The sequence below is a fragment of the Balaenoptera physalus genome (assembly GCF_965194825.1).
Source record: "Balaenoptera physalus genome assembly, chromosome: 2".
NCBI lineage: Eukaryota > Metazoa > Chordata > Mammalia > Artiodactyla > Balaenopteridae > Balaenoptera > Balaenoptera physalus.
The window spans coordinates 53,159,603-53,182,605 of NC_138883.1; the positions used below are offsets into that span (position 1 = coordinate 53,159,603).

A 23,003-nucleotide genomic window follows, 5' to 3' on the forward strand; every position below is an offset into this window, starting at 1 on the left:
ATTCTGGGTGTAACCAAATTTTGCAGCTGCTACTCTCTAGACAACCTTAGGAGAGTTACAGTAACTTGCTTCTTCCTCAGTTTCCTCAGTTTGTATAATAGGACTAGTATTAGTTCCTACCTACTAAGGGTTGTGGTAGATTAAATATAGTAGGTATAATACAGTTAACATGGTGCCTGAGTGGCACATCGTAAGGATTAATAGATGTGGCAGGAGTAATCAGCGTAGAGGTGGAGAAGAAACCACTAGCATTAATGCTGTGGAACTAGCAAGGCTGAGCTGTGCCTCAACAAATACAGACTCTGGGGCACCTGCTTCCAAATTACCCTGTAAAGGAGGAGGTGTTTAAAAAAAAAAAAAGTATTTCTAAGCTCACTGAAAATTTATATCTGTAGACTTCATTGAAGCAGAAATACTGGTGGTTAAGACTTGGAATTTTGGTTTTTAACAAGATTGTCCTGCGACTTTCATGCTTGCCTAAAAGTGAGAACCACTAACACAGTGTATTAAAAACACCAAATATAAAACTCCAGAGACTATCAACATTTAGAACTCAGGAAAAGGAAAAGCAGCCCGGCAAGCAGGTGAGTTGCCACAGATGTAGATGGAGGAAGCAATCAATACAAGAGCGCAATCTTTTTTTTTTTTAAAGATTTATTTATTGATTGATTAATTGACTGATTGCTATGTTGGGTCTTCGTTTCTGTGCTAGGTCTTTCTCTAGTTGCGGCAAGCGGGGGCCACTCTTCATCGCGATGCGCGGGCCTCTCACTATCGTGGCCTCTCTTGTTGCGGAGCACAGGCTCCAGACACGCAGGCTCAGTAGTTGTGGCTCACGGGCCCAGTTGCTCCGCGGCATGTGGGATCCTCCCAGACCAGGGCTCGAACCCGCGTCCCCTGCAGTAGCAGGCAGACTCTCAACCACTGCACCACCAGGGAAGCCCAAGAGCGCAATCTTAACATTCAAGGGAGAAAGCGTTTTAAGAAAACTCACGGTTGCCTGTCTCTTATTCTTCAATTCTCTCTTTGAAAAACAAAGAGAAATATTTCAGGCATAGCCAAAAATAATATAAGTATTTTTATATACCTGCTACCAATCTAAAAACTAAAAATCACCAGAGTTAAGTCCTTTGTTATCTCCTCACAATTGCATCTTCTCCTCTTGACGCTCTTCTAATCCACGTGACCAGTATGTTAAACATAGCATTTACTATTTTCTGCATTTCTGTATACTTTAATACATATCTATGCATCCCTTATCAAAATGCATATTTTGAACTTAAATTTTATAATATGTCTGCTTTGAAATTAATTTTAGCTCAATATTTTGTGAAATCCATCCATGGTGATGTATTATGGCTTAGGTTCATTTTTCATGCTATATTTTAAATTATATTTTATGAAGAGTATACAATTTGATAATTCTATCTCTTACTGATGTTTAGATCATTCTCTGTGTTTTCTATGCCATGAATATTCCTGTTTCCTGTGTGCACGAGTTTATCTGTTCTCATTGTAATATTGTTTTTATTGCCAAATGCTCTCCATACTTACACCAATTTACATACTCATAAAGACTGTATTTTTAGAAGACAGTTTTCTGTAGGTCTCTTGCTTTTTTGCATAACATATGTGCAGAGGCACTGTCTTTTTATTCCAGCCTATCTTTTCAAGGTTATTTGCATAGCAAACATCCTTAGAATATAGAGACCTCCCCTGGAACAGAGGTAAAGCCCATTTAATATCTAGTATAATAAATATAATGTCTCCCTCTTGGGCAATGGTTAGACAGGCTTGGGTACTGTCAGTTATAAAACACTAAGGTCTCTTAAGCTCAGGGTCCTACAGATGTGATACAAACAGAAGGCATGTGCAAAATCCAATTGGGCACTTCTGCATCACCCTGTGGGAATTGGGAGGCAAAGGGAACCAGTTTGAAAGTAAAGCTTGTACCGTCTGCTGTGTCATGAATCCTTTTCTCTGACTCAGTAGTCTGGATTCTTCTGCTTGTGCCCATGAACTGTTGCAGGCTAACTTGTTAGCTTGGAAGTAGACTAAAATCTTACCCATCCACCCTCTGCTGCTGCAGGTTCTTGACAGGTATAAAGATTCTCATTGTTTTATATTTGCAACAAACCTTAATGCGGTTATCTTTATAAGCTTTTATCTGGGAAATAACATTGTGGCTTTAATTTTCACTTCCTTGGTTCACCGTGACGCTGAGACTTTTCTCTAATTAGTTATTTGGGCTTTCTCATTTATGAAATACCTGTTCCTATTAGGCTCATTTTGCTATTGAATTCTTTTTCTTATTTAGTTATAGGAGTTTTTAGTATATTCTGATTAACTGTATTTGTTCTAAATATCTTTTTTCAAGCCTCGGCCTTTATTTCACCTGTTTAATGAGGAGCACTGTTGAGAAGAAATTTTATGCTAAAATTTTAAATTTAATATTAATTTCAAATTTAAGATTGGCTAATTTATCAATCTTTTCCTTTACTAATTGTGCTTTTCTATTCTGTTTAAGAAAGTAACACCTTACCTGAGGTCATAATGACATTCTTCTGTGTTTTTTCTAAATGATTTAACTTTTGCCTTTTAAATTTAAGTATTTGAAAAAAAAAAAATTTAAGTATGTGATCCTCCTGAGACTGCCTTTTCTTTTTTCTTTTCATTATAAGATATGCAATAGGGATTACATTTATGTATTTTTTTATATACATAACCAATTGAGTAGTATATATTTTCATGTCTTCTATTGAACAACCCCACAAATCTATATATGGGCTTTCTGTTCCATTTCATTATTTTGTTTGTCATTTGTCTAATGCTGTGCTAATAGCACATACTTGAGATTTTCATTTCCAGAAATATAGCAGGCTAGGCTATATAATTAGGATTAACCCACCCTCAGAAAACAAGCAAATATATAAATATATGAATATGTATATATATACACATTAACATATATAGAGTGTGTGTGTGTGTAGATATATATATATGGTGCAGGCACACACACGCACACACACACATCCCTTAGGTAAAAATCTAAGGGACAATGGAAAATCAAAGTAATAAATGGGATTTCCCACCCAAATTGCTTTTGTCCTCAGCTATTAACCAACCCAGACAAACTTGAACTTTCTTATAGTTTGGCAGTGGTGAGGCAGACAGGATTGAAAACCCAAGGCCTGCCCAAAGCAAGGGATCATCTCCACTTTAATCTGTGACGCCAAAGGGCTTCATATTCAAAGTAAAAGTGAACCATACTATTGATGCCCCTAGGAGCATATCAGAAACAAAGGTACATCTCTAATGGAATATAACTTTGTCCTAGGCCCCAAAGAATCCCCAGCAGTAGTATTTTTAGCCACATGACCAACACACAGTTAAAAATACCAGGAACATTATTATATAATTCTTTTAATTTCAGGCTGGACAGCAGCGATGGTGGGAACAGGAGATTAAAATAAATGGGAATATTCAAAAGGGAGAATTAATTACATATAACTTGACTGAGCTAATTAAACCAGAGGCTTATGAAGTCCGACTGACTCCTCTCACCAAATTTGGAGAAGGAGATTCAACAATTCGTGTCATCAAATATAGTGGTAAGTAGCTTTTCATTTAAAAGTATTTATTTGCATGCTAAACTCTCTAGAAGGTTGTAACTATCTACCAAATTTAGACACAAAATAAAACTTAGCATATTGACTCTCTGGGTCATTAACCAAGTGAAAAAAAATCCCACAATACTTAATCATCATAAATTGTAATATTTGGTTATAAGTAGAGATATAGAAAAATGCTTAATTAACATTGAACCTAGGTGATAATGTCACAGTGTCTTTTTATTTTCTATCCCATAGTTATGAAGCAGTATGTATACATTTTTTTTCAAATTCTTGATGATTTTAAAATTAATATCATTAAGAAATTAGGAAATGTGATTGAATTTTAAGTTTTTTTTCATTTTTTAGAACAGTTTTAAGTTTACAGAAAATTGAGTAGGAAGTGCAGGGTGTTCCCATATATGCCTTCTCCCCCGTCACAGTTTCTCCTATTATTAACATCCTACATTAATGTGGCACATTTCTTACAACTGATTAACAAATATTGATACATTATTAAAGTCAGTAGTTTACACTGGGGGGGTCATTATTTGTGTTGTACAGTTATATGGATTTTGACAACTGTGTAATGTTATTTATCCACCCTTACAGTATCATATAGAATATTTTCACTGCTCTAAAATTCCTCTGTGCTCCACCTATTTATCCTTCCATCCCTCCTCCAACCCTGACAACCACAGATCTTATATCTATAGTTTTGCCTTTTCCAGAACGCTGTGTATTTAGAATCATACAACATATAACCTTTCCAAACTGGTTTATTGTACTTAGCAATACACATTTAAAGCTTTTCCATATCTTTTTGTGGCTAGGTAGCTCATTTCTTTCTATTGTTGAATAATATCCCGTTGTGTAGATGTACCACAGTTTGTTTATCCATTCACCTATTGAATGACATCTTAGTTGATTTTTTTTGGTCATTTTTTTCTTTTAGATCACTAATATTAATGTGTATATGTTAGTTATAGTTTGCATTTATAAACAATATGCATTTAATATTTCTTTACTATTTAAATGTCCTACTTAAAAGTAGAAAATAGTATAAACCTGTGAAAAAAAGTTGGTAAAAAACTTTCTAATAGTTCAAATAGAAATAATGGTGATTAGATATGATATTATTTTTAACATATACCTGACAGATTAATATTTTATCAGTTGAGATTTATGTACATCTTTTCGGTTTAAATTTATAATATTCAAAGACTAGCTCTAAAATCATCAATGTATTTTTCAAGGTTGAATAAGTCACTGGCAAAATATTTCATATGTGTTTCATTACTTAAGTGGAATATTATTCTTTTTATTATTGATTGTTAAGGTTTGAGTTAAAAAAAATAATAGAATGAGGTTTTTTGCAGCTGAAGTTCTCCATTCTGTTTAGCATTAAGTATTTTTTCCTACTTAAGAGGGAAACAGTGAATACTGTCAGAAGTAAAAAAATAAAGTGAAATTATTAAAAACTCATTAGAGTTGTGAAGTCACTTTTCTTCACTCTCATCAGTCAGAGTACACATTGGGCATTATATATTCAATTTTCATTAAAAAATTGAAATATATAATGTATAGTGGAATATTCATACAAGATCAAGGAATGTAAAAGCATTAGAATCACTGTGTGTATTTTCTTGAATATGATTCTTTTAAAAATGTACATTTTCTTGTTAGTGATATAAATATTATTGCAGAAGAGCAATTGTTATTCTGTAATCACCTTCATGATTCCGTCGAGCAAACAACTAGATAACATCCCAGTATATTTTTCTAAATTTTTAGTGTCATATGTTTTTATAAAATATGAATTATCTCCTCCTAACTAGTATTTATGCTCCCTGCCCCTAAGTTGTAAAACTGTAAACTATGTAATGTGGAGGGGCATTGGAAACCATGCATTACTATCCATTCCTTTAAAAGATGAAGATATTAAGACCCAGAAAGTTTGTGTCCTGTAGAGTTAAACAACTATGAAATGACTAACTCTGACTAAAACTAGGGCTCACTCCTCCATGACAGAAATCTTTACTTATTTGCTAAGTTTAGAAATTATTAGAACTTGTCTTACAGAGATATAGAAAAAAATCTTCATAAACTCAGTAGCTCTTATTGAAAACTCTGAGGTAACAAATGAAATGAAAAATAAATCTGGAAAATAGATATTATGTTTAGTTCCAACTTTCTTTAATTATCTTTGTATCTTAGGCATGCTTATTAAAATCTTAAACATTTTAATTAAAAATTACTTCTATATACTATGGACTTGGGCAAAGTATACTTTAGTGTATATAAGCATATAATGTATATAGGCATCTATAAGAAATTTGACATGCTAGTTGGAAAAAAGAAAAATAGACTCACTGCAATATTTCAAATTTAGAATTGCAAATTTTCACAAGGTTAATTGTGATATTTATAGTGAATTTGGTGACTAAAATATTGTAGGAGAAGTCTCAAAATTCAGTCTGGTCAGAGGTTACATGTAGCTGTGACATTTCTTAGAACTAAATTATAATTTAAAGATGCTTACTTCTTTCAAAGACAATATATAAAAATTGTAACTTCATATTATCCTAATTATGAAATAATTTTAATTTTTAACAATTAATTTTCAAATTAAAATATACCAATACCTTGCAAGAAAGGGAATTATTTTTTCTCCCCTTCAGTGGAACTAATAAATGTATAGTCCCTTCTCTGTGTTATTCATTTCATAATTTACAATGGGGAATGAACAATTAGAACAATTAAAATAATGGGAATAGTCTGTCTTCTCAATGTAGAGATAGTAAAAAGTAATTTATTGAGAAACTAATCACTTTGTTAAAATTGATCTCAGTGTACTAAATTTAACAATTATATATGAACTTACTTCATGCATGTGTGTGTATTTTTGACTATCATACTTTACTAGTATGTCCAAGTTTAACAAAAGTGGTTAATGGCAAATACTAGGAATTTACAACAAAGTAGACAACCTTCTGGAGGTTAGATGAACTGTCCATTGTAATTTTGGGAGACTGCAATAATGCTTTCTTTTATCCCGAATGGAATTTTCTCTCAGAGTGATAAATGCCTAATTGATATATACAGCTACCATTTTGTCTCTTAGGTTAGACATATTTTTGATGCTGTTTCAGTAATATTTAAAGTATTCATTCCTCTTCAGGTAGAAGTCACTTGGCACTTGTATTGCAAACACAATTAGTTTTTTGAGATAAATATTTATTCTGGTACACGAAAATACATATGCATTGCTTAGCATTTGAAGACTGTGTGTGTGTGTGTGTGAATGTAATTAAAGCAGCATCAAAGTAGCTATTTGTTTTGGGACACACATAATGACATGATATGAAGATTGCTTTAGTTTCACCAGAAGTAGATAACAGCAAAAAAAAAACTAAAGTGTAATCTCTGTTGGATAATTGCATTCATTGTTAAAACATCTAGATTATAGGTTGTCAGCCTCAGTTTTGATTTCTCGGTTTTGTTTAGCACTGGTTAAGATATAAAAGATCAGCAACTCCATTCCTTGGAAAATGAACAAATCCCACAGCTATTTAGCATTGATCTTTTGGGTACTTTGAGGCTGTCACTGCTGAGCTCCAAAGTAGATTCTATTCAATCCTCTAGAACAAAATGGATTACAGATATAATTCTCCATGGCCACAGTGGGCAAGATCATTAAGTTTTGGTTAGGCACTATGAGACACTGATTAGACTTTGATTTATAAAAGACATTCAAGCCATGCTAACATTATTTTTTGCTTTTCTTGTAGCTCCTGTTAATCCTCATTTGAGTAAGTATATTTTCACTTTAAAAATGGCACTGTATTTGACAATTAAGAGAAATAGAAAATGCATAAACATACAAAGATTATTTAGCAACTGTTCATATTTGGTTTAAAATAGAATGGCTTAGAAACAGTAAAACTGACATAATTGTAAGTTTTAAATTTCAAAGGATATGGGTGTAAAGACAAATAATTTAATATTGATAATTGACTTTTGCTAAATATGGAGCCATTTCCCCAACATGCTTAACATTTGTTATTTGTGTAACTGTAGTTTACACAAATAACAAATGTTATTTGTGTAAACTACAAATAATAAACTGTTGTTTCTTTTGTGGCATTGCATATTATTTGTATTGCTATTATTTGTTTCTTTAATTTTCATTCTTTGATTTCTATATTCTACTCATGAAATATTATATTTACTTAGAAAGTTAGTATTTGAATGGTTTAAGCAAGATTTTTCATGGATCATTATTCTATATCCCAATCTTATATGGAGAAGAAGATAATCTGAGCACCATCTTCTTGATAATATTTCATTTTAAAATTAAGAATTGATTTTTGTCTTCTATTTTGTGTCTAGCAATATATTGTTCTTGTCTAACAAAAGAGAGAAGAGCCAACTTTATACTCTTACGCATATCCATTCAACATTCTCAGTTTCCTATACTTAGTGAAGAAAATGTCCAAGTCTTTTTTCTCATTTTACTGTATTCTCTTTTCTGCAATAGCCTTTAACTGATTATATAACAAAGACCAAATTCTGTAACCTCTGTTCTTGCTGTATTTCTTACCAAAGATCCTCTTTTACTCTGCTTTTGCATATCCAAATACTAATACTGAATATTTTTATAGATCTTTATTGTTCACATCTTGCTTCAGTGCGTAAAAGTTCATTTAGTCATCACAATGACCCTTTAATGTAGATATTATTATCAACTCTTTGAGGTTCATTTTTCTTATAATGTTTAGCACAAATACTTCTTCCTCCATTAATTATTCCCTCGTTTTGATTTTCCATAACAATTTATCTTCATCTATGTGGAAGCTATTTTTGGTTTTCTCATATCCTCCAGTAGACTGTAAGATACTTAAGAACTAAATCTGTTTCTAATTTCTCTCTACATCTCACTATCTTTGTGTCTATCACAGCATCTCATATTTAGCCGGTGTTCAATGATCATTTGCTAAAAGAACAAATACATGACAGTTTCAAGATGAATTAATGGCATAAATCAGGTTCTCCCTGGCTTCTACCCAGGGTACTATTGCTAATTAGTTACTATATTGATTATAATTCTTTTGAAGGTAAGTTCTCTGACTGCACTTCCAGTAGAAATGTTTAAAAGCAGTTGTCATGAGAAGATTAAAAGTAAATACAGTCCATTAATGGACACTTAGGTTGTTTCTATTTCTCATATATTGCAAATAATACTTCATTGAACATGTGAGTGCACATATCTCTTTCAGATACTCATTTCATTTCCTTTGGTTATATATTCTTAAGAGGTATTGCTGGATAATATGGTAGTTCTGTATTTAGGTTTTTTTAGGAACCTTCATACTGTTTTCCATAATAGCTGTACCAATTTACATTGCCACCAATAGTATAAAACTACTATACTCTTTTGATTACTGTAGCTTTGCAATATATTTTAAAATCAGTAAGTGTGATGTTTCCAGCATTGTTCTTCCTCCTCCTAATTGTGTTGGCAATTTGGAGTCTTTTGTGGTTCGATAAGAATTTTAGGAATATTTTCTATTTCTATTTAAAAAAAAAAAACGCCACTGGCATTGTCATGGGGATTGCATTGAATATATAGACCACTTTGGGTAGTATAGAGATTTTAACAGTATTAATTCTTCCAATCCAAGAACACGAGACATCTTTCCATTTATTTGTGTCTTCTTTAATTTCTTTCATCAATGTTTCGTAGTTTTCAGTGTACAAGTCTTTCATCTCTTTGGCTAAGTTTATTCCTAAGTATTTTATTCTTTTTGATGCTACTGAAAATGAGATCGTTTTCTTAATTCCCCTTTCTGATAGTTCACTGTTAGTGTATAGAAACACGCAGATTAATTCAAGGGCATGATCCCAACTTCAAGGGCTCCACTCCCAGGAATATCTGATAAATCTAACCCATTTCAGGGGGAAAAAAATGGGAGTTTTTATTATTTAGGTGTTTATATCTTTATGAATTACAGGGAATCTGTACTCAGTTTTGACTTCATTATTTACTAGCTGGAATTAGCCAAAGCTTTCTCCTACATGAGCCTCATGAGTTAACATTTCTGTATTTTCATAGAGTTCTTATAAGTTTGAATGAAATAATATAAACTATGTTTATTTTTTTTCAGTTAAGGATAATTTTAATTTTGTTTTTAGTGGAGATTATAAACTCCATTATTTACCCCCCTGTTTCAAGCAGGGTCCATCCCAGTAAGAAAACCTTTTGATACCTAGAAACATTACTACCACCCTCATTTCAGGGACACTTAAGGAAAGCTCTCAGTGAACTTGTTGTTAGGCCTTAACTCAGCATGTGGCTGGCACCCAAGAAATCCCAGTCCTTCCACAGGGTCTTCATAAAGTTCTTTTCATTACTTTATTTCTAGTGAATTTCAAGCACCTGGCAAATCCACATTCAAATAAAGCATGAAAGATAACTACTTTTAAAAATAATTTGCCATTATCTTCCCCTAAGTAAACTTCATTTGTGCAAATGGGTATACGTGAAAGCATCTCAAGACATGGAGTGAAAAATTGTAACCTCAAGGTATACAGCTTTAAAGTGCTGTTGGGTAAATTAATAAAGATCTTTTTCTAATTGACAGTTTTGTTTGGATTGTACCTGTACTTGAACAATGAAAGTTGGGGAAATTCTTCAGCCATAATTCAAGCATGCATTGTATTCTTTAATTTCAATTATCTGTATATTTCAGAGGAAAATGGTTTGGGTTTAAATTATTAAATAAGAGACTGATTTACATATCAAGATTATTTTTCATTTTCATTAAAATTGAAATAGTTTTAAGTTTAGTCATCATCTTGTGCATTATTTTGGCTATGGTGCCATTATTGCAATCTTGCATTATTATTGCTGTATAATGTTTTAAATTTTTCTTGTAAGAATGTTGCAATATTTGTATTCATTTAATTTATTTTAATTATTTTAATTAAAATTTGTCAACAGGAGAATTTCACTGTGGATTTGAAGATGGTAACATTTGTTTGTTTACCCAAGATGATACAGACAATTTTGACTGGACAAAGCAAAGTACTGCAACAAGAAATACAAAATATACTCCAAACACTGGACCTAACGCTGATCGTAGTGGCTCCAAAGAAGGTATGAGGGTATGAAATGTTGTGTTCATAACCATCATACTCCAGCCTTGGACTTTTTAGAAATGCTGTTAATACAAAATGCAAGATAATGTTTAGCAATAGATTTGAAGATTTTGGAATAAAACATGAAATTTTTATGTACCATACAAATAATTCAGATATTTCCAAAGTTTGTAATCATTAATTTTCACTCAGAACTCACTGACATATATAGAGAGTTTAGGAATTTTTTTTTGATAATTCAAGTCTAAAATTCCAATTTTGTCTCAAGTTTTTATACATTTTAAACAATTTTATCTTTATATAGATTATTTATTCTTTATATTATGTTTGTATATATAGATTTTATAAATGAGATGCAGACTCTCCTATCAATCTTTACTTTGTGTGAAAACTCTAAAACTTCTCAGTGATTTTAAATTTCATGTTGCCTAATAATAATTTGCTTAAACATTTTATTTTGTCTTTTTAAAGGTTTTTATATGTACATTGAGACATCTAGACCCAGATTGGAAGGAGAAAAGGCTCGACTTCTCAGCCCTGTTTTCAGCATAGCTCCCAAAAACCCTTATGGACCCACGAACACTGCATATTGTTTCAGCTTCTTTTATCACATGTATGGACAACATATAGGTGAGATGGAAAGAATTACTATGTTTATTCTAAAGTAAATCGTAACTCAGAAGAAAAAGGTTCACAAACACATAGCATGAAATCAATTTTAGTCAAAGAGTATCATCATTGACTTTTAAATGGCTTACTGGCAAATTGCAAAATAAGATGCTAAGAATGTTCCCCCATCATGTCCTAATTTCCCAAATTTATATTAAAATTCGAAATTTGGGTGCATTACCTGCCTCCTCTAGAATCCTAATTCAGGCAGACCATCAATAGGTTAAGTTCTTTATGAGATCTTCTTGGGAATTAATACCGGTATAATTTACTCTGTTACTTTCCAAAGAAATTTGCTTGAATAATGACTCAGTGTATATTAATGACCGTGAAAAGAAGCATTGCCATACTTGGAAGACAAGTGCTTTTAGCACTATCTACACTTTTGGAATATTGGTGATAGTTTCTTGTTTATAAAGTATGCCTAACACACCTAGTAGGATTTAAGAACATCCTTGATCCTGAAAAACATACAAATATGAAGACACACTCCCTGCCCTTAGAGACCTTAAGAGTAACAAAGGCTAAGATGAGTAAATATGCAATCATGCTAGACAGAATACCACATAACCTTGAGAATGAACCTAACAAACCTGGTAAGGGCCAGGGATGGAAGGAATTCATACAGATCTACAATTCTTGATGTGCAATTCTAAAATCAAAACAACTGAACACAAAATTGTTTTAAATGTAATTATCTGCCAACACATGCTAACCTGATCTACATGTGTTAGAATATCTGGCCTGAAGTGATATGAACATATGTATAGTCTTTATTTATCCAAATGAGTGTGAACATATGTACTATTTACAGCAAAAATATTACTATGTTTAGTTATGGGATTCTGTTTCAGTTCTTTCCTGGGGATGTCACATAATATACAAGACATACACTCTTTTAGCTTTCTAAAATAAGACAAAATTCTGAATGGTGAAGCATATCTAGCTCCACAGAGGTTGGCAAGGGATTGTGGATCTCTGTCTATTTGGAGGATAAGGCAATGCTTTGGGACAAAGGGAAATGTTTCTCTATGAAAGAAGTGTACATTTTCAATAGACAGAGATAAGCATAAGGAAGATTAAAGCACTGGTAATGGGGAAGTAAAATGCAAGATGTCAGGATAACATTGTCTTAAGATAAATTTAACAAAATTAAAAATGTAAATATTTTCATATAAAGTAACAAAATTGTGCACATGATATACACCAGCTACTAGACTTATTTAAGTGAAGTAATCCTTTTAATAAATTTATAAAAATGAGCATCATTATCCATCTTTCACAGTTGAGAAAACTGAACCTCAGTGAGTTTGTATGAATTACAAGTAACTGGTTATGCTGGTGTTCAGATTCATAGCCAACATTATTACCGGTATTCTTCACAGTGGAGCAGTAGGTGACAAGCCCAGAAAGGAAAACTCTTATGCAGTAAAAAGTGCCCTCAACATGAAGTTAGGAAACCTGGGTGGGAATTTGGTTGTAGCAGTCAGTCGCTGTAAGAATTTACAGAAGTCACTTAAAATGTCTGGATCTTGGTCTCCTCATCTGTAAAATAGGAATAATAATTCCTATTTAGTTCAAGTTAAATGAGATAACATATATAAAATCTTCTATCAGATGGTAGACACTCATAATCTTAGGTTACTTTGAATTTCAAAGAGCAGCAATATTAGCAATAATAAAGTAATAGCTAATATTTATGAAGTACTCATAATGGACCAGGACACTATTCCTAACACGTGATGGATTATTTCTCTTAATGTTCACAGTAAACATTTGCACTCATTAAAATTGTTATCCTGTTTTTTATAGATAAGGAAACTAAAATATAGGGAATTTTAGTTACCATGCCCATCATATCATAACTGATAAGTAGTGAAGCCAAAATACTAATCTGGGAAGCTGGACACATAGTTTGCCTGCTTCGCCACTGTTCAGGGAGACCTTTGCAATGTTGTGAAAGCTTAGCTATTTAGTAGTCAGGGCGGAGTTATTACGGATTTTGTGCAGACAACAAGCATAGTGAGATCTATGATTTGGAAAAATAAATCTTATAAGCGTGGGTAAAATTATTGAGAAACAGAATATAGACTGGAAAAGCAATTAGAAAACTATGAGAATAGTCATGGGTTCACTACGGCCTAAACTATGAAGGAAATAAATCTCCACACAATTACCAAACCATCTTACTTATTGTGAGATTACTCTCATTACAAAGATAGAATTAGCTCAACTCTAATTCTTCCCTTTAGTTGATGAGGTATGATTTTACTTACTCTCTATTTCGAATATATTTCATGGACGTTTTTTTCTCCCGATTTACCTTGGAACAGGCATATTTACAATGGTTTTTAAATAAATAATTCCAAGATCAATATTTTGAATTACTTTAATGAGTAAACTATGTATTTACCTTATTTTTGAGGCTGGCTACCTTAGAGCTTCCTCTCAAACTTTCTGCATATTTAGGCTGAATCCCAAGATAATTTCAATATACTTTTAACTTCACAGTTGTTATTCTTAGGCTCTTTATTGTCAGTGAATGCCTGCTTGTTCTGCTAGTTTTGTTCTGCTTATTTCAAAGAGAAGGCAGTTCTCCATTTCTTCCATATTCTCAAACATTTACCACTTTGATACCTGTGCCATTTCTCTGCTTCCTCAGATGGTTGAAGGTTGCAGGTATTAGGTCTGTCACTTGGGTCCCCTCTCAGCAGGACACAATCATGCTGCTTACTAAAATCTAGGCAAAAATATCTGTTCCAGACATGACTAATCAGTGATGGCTAGGTGAACTACCTCATTAGAGAGATGCTGCCTGTATCTAAAACCCTTCCTCTTTGCAAATATTATTCTAAGACACTCATTCATCTGTTAAACTGGGGTGCATTTATAGTCACTGGTTTTTACAAACTACAGTCTTAGTTTTATTCCTTCTTTTGGAAATCCAGATTCAAAAATGATTTGTCCTGGATTTCTAATAGCCTACTTGCAGTTATTACTTCTTGATCAACCATAAATAATCATTGCTCTTTTAACTGGGACTAACGGAGAATATATCACTGAGAAGAGTCACAATTTTTTTAATAATACAGAAAAGGGTGATCAGTTATTCATCATTTAGAAAAGAGTTTCCTCTTTGAAATAAAGTCAGATATGTTGTATTACTTATCTATTGCTGCATGATAAATTTCTCCCACATTTTGTACCTTAAAACACAATCATTTATGATCTCACATTTTCTGTGGGTCAGGAGTATGGGTATGGCTTATCTTGAGTGTCTGTAGCTCTAGGTCTCTCATGAGGTTGCAGATAAGCTGTCAGGTAGGACTGCAGTCTAGTTTGAAGACCTCATTTGGGGACGATACCCTTCTAAGCCCACTCACTAGGTTTTTGGCAGGTCTCAGTTTTTTGCCATGTGATGTCTCTATAGGACTGTCTCATGGCAGCAGGCCTCCTCCAGAGCAAGCGATCTATGAAGAGAGAGCAAATACATGCCCAAGACTTTTTAATAACCTGATCACTGGAGTGACATCCCATAACTTATTCTATTTATTATAACTGATTGATCGTTCCAACTCACATTCAGGGGGAGGAAATGACACAAGAGTGTTAATCCTAGGAGGTTGAAATCATTGGGTAGCATCTTAGAGGTTATCTGCCACAGTGGTACAATTTCTTGTTAAGTTTTCATCAAAATTGATTTAAGAAAAAATAAATGAGAGCTCTAATGTGTCACCCTTTAACTGTTGATTTATATGTACATGATATAATACAATGTACATGATCTGGCTATTGACAATAATATAAGACTATTTCAGCAATCCTATGACTACTAGTAGGCATTTTGATTGATTAATCAGCTAAATTTCTAATTTTCTTACAAAGAAATTGAACCTCATATGAGGTCACTGGATATGACAAGAGCTTATTAAAAATCAGTAAAATATGTACTTCATTTATTTCTAGAAATGAGAATGTGAAATATAAGCATCATAACATACCAGGAAATTAAATATAAAAATACAAAAGACACTTATGAATACATTCATTGAACTTGATAACAATGGTTCAAATACAGTTGTGCCTCTAGAAAGCTAATTTCACTGTGGAACAAATGGGAAACAAGGAAAAGGAGTTCATTGATGACATCTATTCTCATGAATCTTGAGGGTGAGGAAGAAGTGATAAAGTAGAGAGACATGGGATTGTAGAAGGACTTAAACAAGAGAAAAAAGAGTTAAAAGAAAGGGTAAGTTTAGAGATACACAAATCAGAGGGAAGCAAGTTTCTTGAAGAGATGAGAATTTAGAGGTCTGGTGGGGAATTAGCCTTGAAGAGGATACTAATGTCTCTTCTACTGAGATGGGATGAAAACAATTAAGAATGTGGCTTCTGATTCATTCTTAGATGCAAGAACAGCAAACAGATGTGAAATTCGTCTTCCGAACAGTTTCTATTTTCTCTTTAAAATAAATGCAAAGGTTTCATTTTCAAAGAATAAACCATTTTAGGAAAGTGGTAAAAGGAAATCGATACTGATCAGGGATATAGAGAGAGTTGGAGAGGTTGGAGATCAGGACATCAATTCTCAGCGTTTTGAAATGTATTTAAGGATATAATGCTCAGTTCGACTCTCCATCCCTTCTTGTGTATTGTACTGAATTAGTCTGCTAACTGCCTTCCTTGCTGTCTCTTTGGCCCCTAGTTTCTGGGGCTAAAGATCATTCTCTAAAACTAGTAATGTTAGGGCCTCAAGGATACATGCTTTTCTGACATCTCCTTGGGGCAGCTCCATGGTTCATTCCAGTTACACCTGAAGTTCTCCAAATCAATCTGTGCTGTATCTGGGGCTTCTTTACAGACTCTGTTTTTTGTCCTGCTTGAACTGTATGCTTGGGAAGAGCAGAAACAATGATTCTTCCCATCACATGGTACCCTGCAAATGTAAATGTTTATTTGACCACTCCATAAATATTTATTAAGTAAATGAATATTTTTTTAAAACATATGGTAGAAGTAGTACTTTTTCTCCTCTTTAATCATCTAGGTTACTCATATTCTTCCTTCAAAATCCAACTCAAAGACATCTGCTAAAATTCCTCCCCATCCTCCCTGCTCCTTCTGTTCTCATAACACCTGGTGCACATCTTTGTCATAATGTTTGTCACCCTGACCTCTGTTAGACTGTAAGCTCCTTGAGAGCAATAGCATGATTTATTTATATTTGATCCTCTGGAAAAAACAGATGCTCAATAGATTTTTAAAAAATCATCCAAAAATAGATACTTTAGCTTCTGAGTGTGGTAGAAGAATGACAACATGAGGGAAATGAAAGTATGAGTTTAGACTGAAACCAGAAGGTAGTTTCACCAAGACCTTATAGGCTAGGTTGGAAAAAAAATAGAAGTTAATCACTGACTTAACTTGAATTTGAATTTAAGTTATCTGGCAGCTAAAGTGTAGAGGAAAACAAAAGTGTCACATATTTCTTAATTAATTAAAGGGAAATTTATCTTTATGAAAGTACTTAGTATTTTGTAAAAGTACTCAGTATCTATAAGCAATATAGATATTGCTATACTATATAGATATTGCTATACTCTTAGCAATATCTTCGTGTAGTATTTTTAGAAAAAACATAAAACATGTACAAATAAAAATTGTATATACTGAAAGGCCATAATACATTAAAGAATAAAATTTGGGTTTTCAGCTGAAATATTATGATCCAGATATGTTACCTTATGATGATCTAACAAAAGGTAGAAATAAAATTTAATGAATCTGAAATTAACCTCAATTAAGTTTCTCTTCATAAGATATCTCAGGTTATCCTTTAGCAAGAGCTGGATTAAAGCTTTCTCAGTGCTGACATTCAAAGATTTTTAAAAGGGGACTTAAATGTTTTTATACAAGGTGTAGAGAAAGCAAAGGTGACAATCTTTTGCATGATTTTAGGAGTCTGATTTTTATTCTTATTTTAGTCAAAGATCATATTTCTTCTGATTAGTATTTTTTTAAATCAACATTTTTGCTTATATCTCAGATATATTTGTAAAACAGAAAATCTACTCATATATTTTTCCCCCCTTGGCATTAAATACCATGTGAGAGTCGATTTGAGCCTGAAAAAAAATATTAAGGTGCCATTATTTTAGAGTCTTAATTACATTGACTGTAGAAGAATCTCAGCAAAATAAATATGTAATTTTAAGATACTTAAATCTTGATAATTTCTCGGAATTATGGTCCTTGAAAAAGACAATTCCCTGGTGGCTGAGAGAATAGATAAGGTTATTTAGTATTCTACATTTGAATATTAGAGAATAGCTACCGACAGTGGGCTGTTTGTTAATGATTGGTATTAAGCCACTCTTTCTGTTAAGAATTATATAATGCTTTCAGTGAAGTCTTGTTTGTCATTAATACTGATAATGCCAATGTCATCAGTGTGAAAACAATGAAATAGAAAGAAGACATTCATTCAGTAAACTGCTATGTTAAATTAAGATGTATTTTTTTAAGGGGGTGGTAGATAGACTTTAACCATGATTTATTACCACTTATAATCCAAATATTATTACAGATCCTTGTCACAGACTCTCTAATAAGACCATATGTAATATGTAGTACATTTACCTTTTAAGTCTCTGGTTATGAACCACCAACTATCCCTAAGTTTATTTTCTTCCTATTTAATTATTCATTGATGATGGTCCTGTTGAGGAGGAAGAAGTTTTCCTCTAGTTTTCTGGGTTCTGGCTGGTCTAAGAATTAAATTGATGTGAGATAAATTAACAGGAGAAAATCAAACAAAGTTTAGTAACATGTATACATGGGAGAGACCCAGAAAAACTGAGTAACTCATCAAAATGGCCAAAGTCCTCACCTTGAATACCCTCCTCAGCTAAAGATAAAAGAGGATGTTGAGGGTGGGGAGAGTCAGCTATGGGAGGTTACCAGGAAAAGCGCAGTAACCGGGTGATTGTGATGCAGATTTAAGTCATTGCCTTCTCTATTGATAAGAGTTTCAAGAGACCTGGTTGTCCTCATGTATACATGTGTCCAGGTATAAGAGGGAGACACACTTACAAATGGAGATTTCCCTTATAAATGTACATGTTTCTTACAAAGGGGCAACTCCTACTTGGTTTTCAGAGTCTTTCCCACTTCTGCTCTTTCTCAGAAAATAACAAGCTTAAAACAATTAATATGCCAAAGAGACATATTTTAGGGTGGCAAATTCTGATCCCCTACATTCCCTCAGACAATGTATAGTAGAAGCTAGGATGCTTAAACAAAATTAATAATGTGACTGAGAAAGTCTCATGTTTCAAATATACATCTCATTTTCAGTGTAATTAATAAACAGTATTATTTCATCAATCGAATTAATGGTAAGCAAATAAGTTAAATGCTTTTGTTTCTCGTCCAGTGTACCAACCTTTTTAAACTAACTTCATTGGAAGTGTAGGTTTATTATGATGAGTACTTTTACCCTTAGGTCTTAGATTCACTCATTTCTGTTCACTAGGATGAATTGCACATGCTATGTGCCTAGTGGTGTTTAGGGAACTATAAAGGATAAAAGAGAATTAGGATAAAAGGTTCTTATCCATCAAATAGTTTATCATTTATTTAGGGTAATAAATTACTGAATAAAAGCCAAAAAGTAATATACACCAAAAATGCATGACAGGCCCATGCCATGGGTGAACAAGGAGAGAACACCTAGAACAGCAGAGTTAAAATAAAGTTTCTAAGGAAGAAAAGAAATGTAAACCATCCTCTAAAAGAGGTAAGTGTTGCTGAATGCAAGTTAGTGTGCCCTATGCACAGTGAGGCCAAACAAACCCAAGTGTCAGAGTTTGTATCAGGGAAAGGTTTATTGCAAAAGCCAAGCAAGGAGAATACACAGGTCAAGCTACAAAGCCCAAACTCCCTGATGGTTTTCAGGGAAGCATTTTTATAGGCAAAATTTGGGGTGAGGGATGCAGGGTATAAGACTTTCTTCTGATTGGTTGGTGCTGAGGTAACAGGGCAGTGCTCCAGGAATCTTGTGCTCAGCTGTATGTTACCATCCTCCACCTAGGTGGGGGCCTTAGTTCCTGCAGAAGAATTCGAAGATGTCGTTATGTATACTTCTTCAGGAGGAACCAGGACCCTGCCCCATCATTGCACTATTGTTTCTTGACTGTTCCTCCTTTGTTTCTGCATTCCTTCACTTTTCTGGTTAGCACCTGTTGGAATTTGCCCTTTGGTAGTCCTGAAAGGTCTAGGAAACTGAAGCCTTGTTCCTATAAGCAAGAAATGGAGGGCTTGGAAAGGATTTGTACCTGGGAGGGCCCCACAGGGTCCTGCTCGGCTTTAGAACCAAATAATGACAAGATCTATATAAGGTCTCTGCATATATCAGAGAAATAGAAAGCCTGAAGAAAGCTATGTTTTAGTAAATTTATTGGACACTAATGTAGAGATTCAGCTGGATACAAGAAGGCATGGTAATGACTGGAGAAAGTGAACAGACACTTTTTATTTAAGATATCATTGCAATTATATATCTTAGAAAATAATAACAATGAATGCATGCAGCTGTTTCTATTCAAGCAGAAAAGAATGATTTTATAATTTCCCATTTTGTCTGTGTGTATAATACAAATGATGTTACCAATTACCTATCAATAGACATTGCTCTTCCCTGGAGCTAGGTGATTCTGGCACATCTTGAAACTCAAATTAATGAGTCTGTATTACTGATTAGAATAAAAATGTGATTTATATTCAAGTGATTCCCTAGGCTTTGGAGTAAAGCAAATTACAGATTAATTTATATGAACTTGGTAATATCAAGTATCTATTAAAAAGAAAAGTATACACATTTTAGGACATATATTTAAATTATTTATCTAAAACATATAAAACACATATTTATAGTAAAATAATTAAAAGTAAGTTTATGCTAAGGACTTAATGAAGGAAGAGAACTTGGTAACAGTAATTATAAATAATATTTAAGCAAATTATATTTTATACTGCAATTATATGAAATAATATTAAAATAAGAATTGTGTTACTGAATAACGCCATGAATAACCCCAAAACTTAGGTCACTGCTCATGAGATAATACAGCATTTAGTTCATTTAGCCTTTCTGACTGTAATCCCTAAGCATGAGATGAACAAAGTTATCTCTAACTCTGGCACCTAACTCTTAAAGACTGGTGACCGAAAGATAAGAATTAGGAAACCCAGAAGAAAATGATAGTTAAGTTTTGCTTACCAACTTCAAACTTGTGTCATGGCACTCCATAACATTTGAAAATCCTTGGGGATGATTAAATTCATACCTATTGGTATCTGGTGCTTACCAAAGCATAAACACACTGCCTCTGAGGATTTAAAGTTACTTTTAAAGAGTATTAACACAATCCATCATATTCACTTTGGAATTTTCTTACTGTAATACTATAATAACGGGTTGAATCAGCTTTGTTGAATCTAACTTCTCTTAAATAGCTTTATTCTGTTTTGCAAGTTCTAATTTTGTTGACCAAGATGACCTGGACATAAGTTTAAGTAAGTTTTGGTACTTAATTCTCTTTTATAACTTAAAAGCTGGAAACATGCTATAAAAAAATGTTCCAAAATCATTTGTCTGTTAATAGCATTTTTGTCATCAGCTCTAAAATAGACCAGTGAATCAATAATTTGTATTCATTGATTTGGAAAATGGAATATAATTAATATTATGTACATAAGAATAAGACATTTAAATTATAATATATTTGAACTTATTTCAATCAGTTATATTTCTAGTGTCTTTTTGTTATAAAACAAGTAATACTTGCCTTTTTAAGTAAAATCTAGCTATATAATCTATTCAAAAACTAACTCAAACTCTGGGGTAATTTAGACCTGGCCTCTTTAGACCTAAGAAAAATATTTTTCACATAGTACACATTCAATAAATATAAATAGTAATAATTCAAGTTTGAAATTATATCTGTAAAAAGAAAATGTTATTTAAGAAAAAGTAAACATGATCACAGCAAAGCATATTCTCTGAGATAAAATACAGTCAATATAGATATAATAATCTATCATTATTGATATAGTAATGGTAAGTCATATATATTAATATGTGTTTTATTTCAAAGGTATATATTTATTACTTTAAGTAAATTCTGAAAGACATATAGTAAACACTGCTGTTAGCCTAATTAAAATGAATAAGTCTAAAAAGTGTATAATCATTTTATTAACATTTAAAAGAAATTTCCATGTGTTAATTTGATGACAGGATTGATTCCTGTCACTTTAATCAAAATAACAGGCCATGCTACCCAAGAGAAATAAGACTTCCATATAAAATGGTAATTCATTCACTGCCATCTATTTACATTAGCACCTCACATTTACTGAAGTATCCATTGATAATTTTTTAATGTATGGAACAACTTGAACTGCATTGGTAGCTTAGAGGGAGCAGGCTTCGTTTTTTTACATGCAAGCTATTGAAGAACTTCTACTAGGTTAAGAAGCTAAGGTGATACATTTAAGAAATACAAAAAATAAAATAAAAATAAAAAGATAACTGATACTTTCCTTTCTGAAAAAGCAATACAGTTTAAATAGAAATCAGTAGAAATTATTACAGCTCAACTCAATCAGTTACCACTGATACAGCTAGAGGCTATAGTAGAGGTAGGCCATGGAATAGGCAAGCAGTCCTTTCCTATTTAATTCCCACACAGGCTATTTCTTCAAATAATTTCTGAAAGGTATATGCTACATAATGCTTTGTTAATCCAATGACAACAGGTTCAAAAAAGTATTATCACTTTATTTAATGTTTAATGCAATTTATTTTTATTTGGGTTTGATTTCCTTGGGAACCCTCCCTATTGTGGATTAATGTTTTAAAATATAATGCAATGACATCACACAGAAATATGTGCTGTGGTGATTTTTCCTTCTGGCACAAAATTGCCTTTCTGAAGCACAAGAGACCAACACCAGCAAGCAAGAAAAACTGAGCCCCATTGAGTGTCCAAAATAGAAAATAAAAAGATGGATTCAGAAAGCTACTCCCTGCCATAGTGGCTCACTGAGCACAGAGGGAAAACCCCAGAAAGTTCACCTCTTAAAAGGCTCAAGATACAAATGCTTTTCCACTATTCTCAGATTGTTAAATCTTTATCTAGTAGTGAAACCTCACATTCACCTGGCCTCCAGCTTTAGATCTTAGAGGAGGAGCTAACAAAATCCACACCCATCCTGTGCATATAAAAGAAGCCCCATTAGTAGTTTTGGGAAAAATGCCACAAGATTACTAAGTACTACTTAAGATGAATAAAGAGGAAGAAAATAAAAGAGAGAGAAAATCAGGCTCGAATAAAGATTCCACAGTATAAAAAGAGGCTAACATGCACACAGTAAAAGAAGCACATATTGTTGAAGAAGAATTACTGACAGTTCAGGGGAAGGCAAATTTGTACAGTATATGCTTTATATTTTCAATAAAATTGCAATATGAACTTTATGAGACAAATAAAGATAAGA

The 23,003-nt window shown here is 32.8% G+C and overlaps 1 protein-coding gene across 4 annotated transcripts in view; it reads left to right on the plus strand.

The window, feature by feature from the left end:
- The window catches only part of MDGA2 (MAM domain containing glycosylphosphatidylinositol anchor 2), an 809,247-nt gene that overhangs the window by 754,875 nt on the left and 31,369 nt on the right, over positions 1 to 23,003 (plus strand). For all 4 annotated transcript variants that reach the window (XR_014261129.1, XM_082452081.1, XM_082452083.1 and 1 more), the window contains 4 exons: positions 3,434 to 3,611; positions 7,403 to 7,423; positions 10,615 to 10,770; positions 11,244 to 11,402. Coding sequence is in view for 3 of the 4 variants with exons in the window: in XM_082452081.1 (XP_082308207.1) it covers positions 3,434 to 3,611; positions 7,403 to 7,423; positions 10,615 to 10,770; positions 11,244 to 11,402 (514 nt within the window). In the remaining variant the exon portion in view is untranslated. The remainder of the gene's footprint in view (positions 1 to 3,433; positions 3,612 to 7,402; positions 7,424 to 10,614; positions 10,771 to 11,243; positions 11,403 to 23,003) is intronic.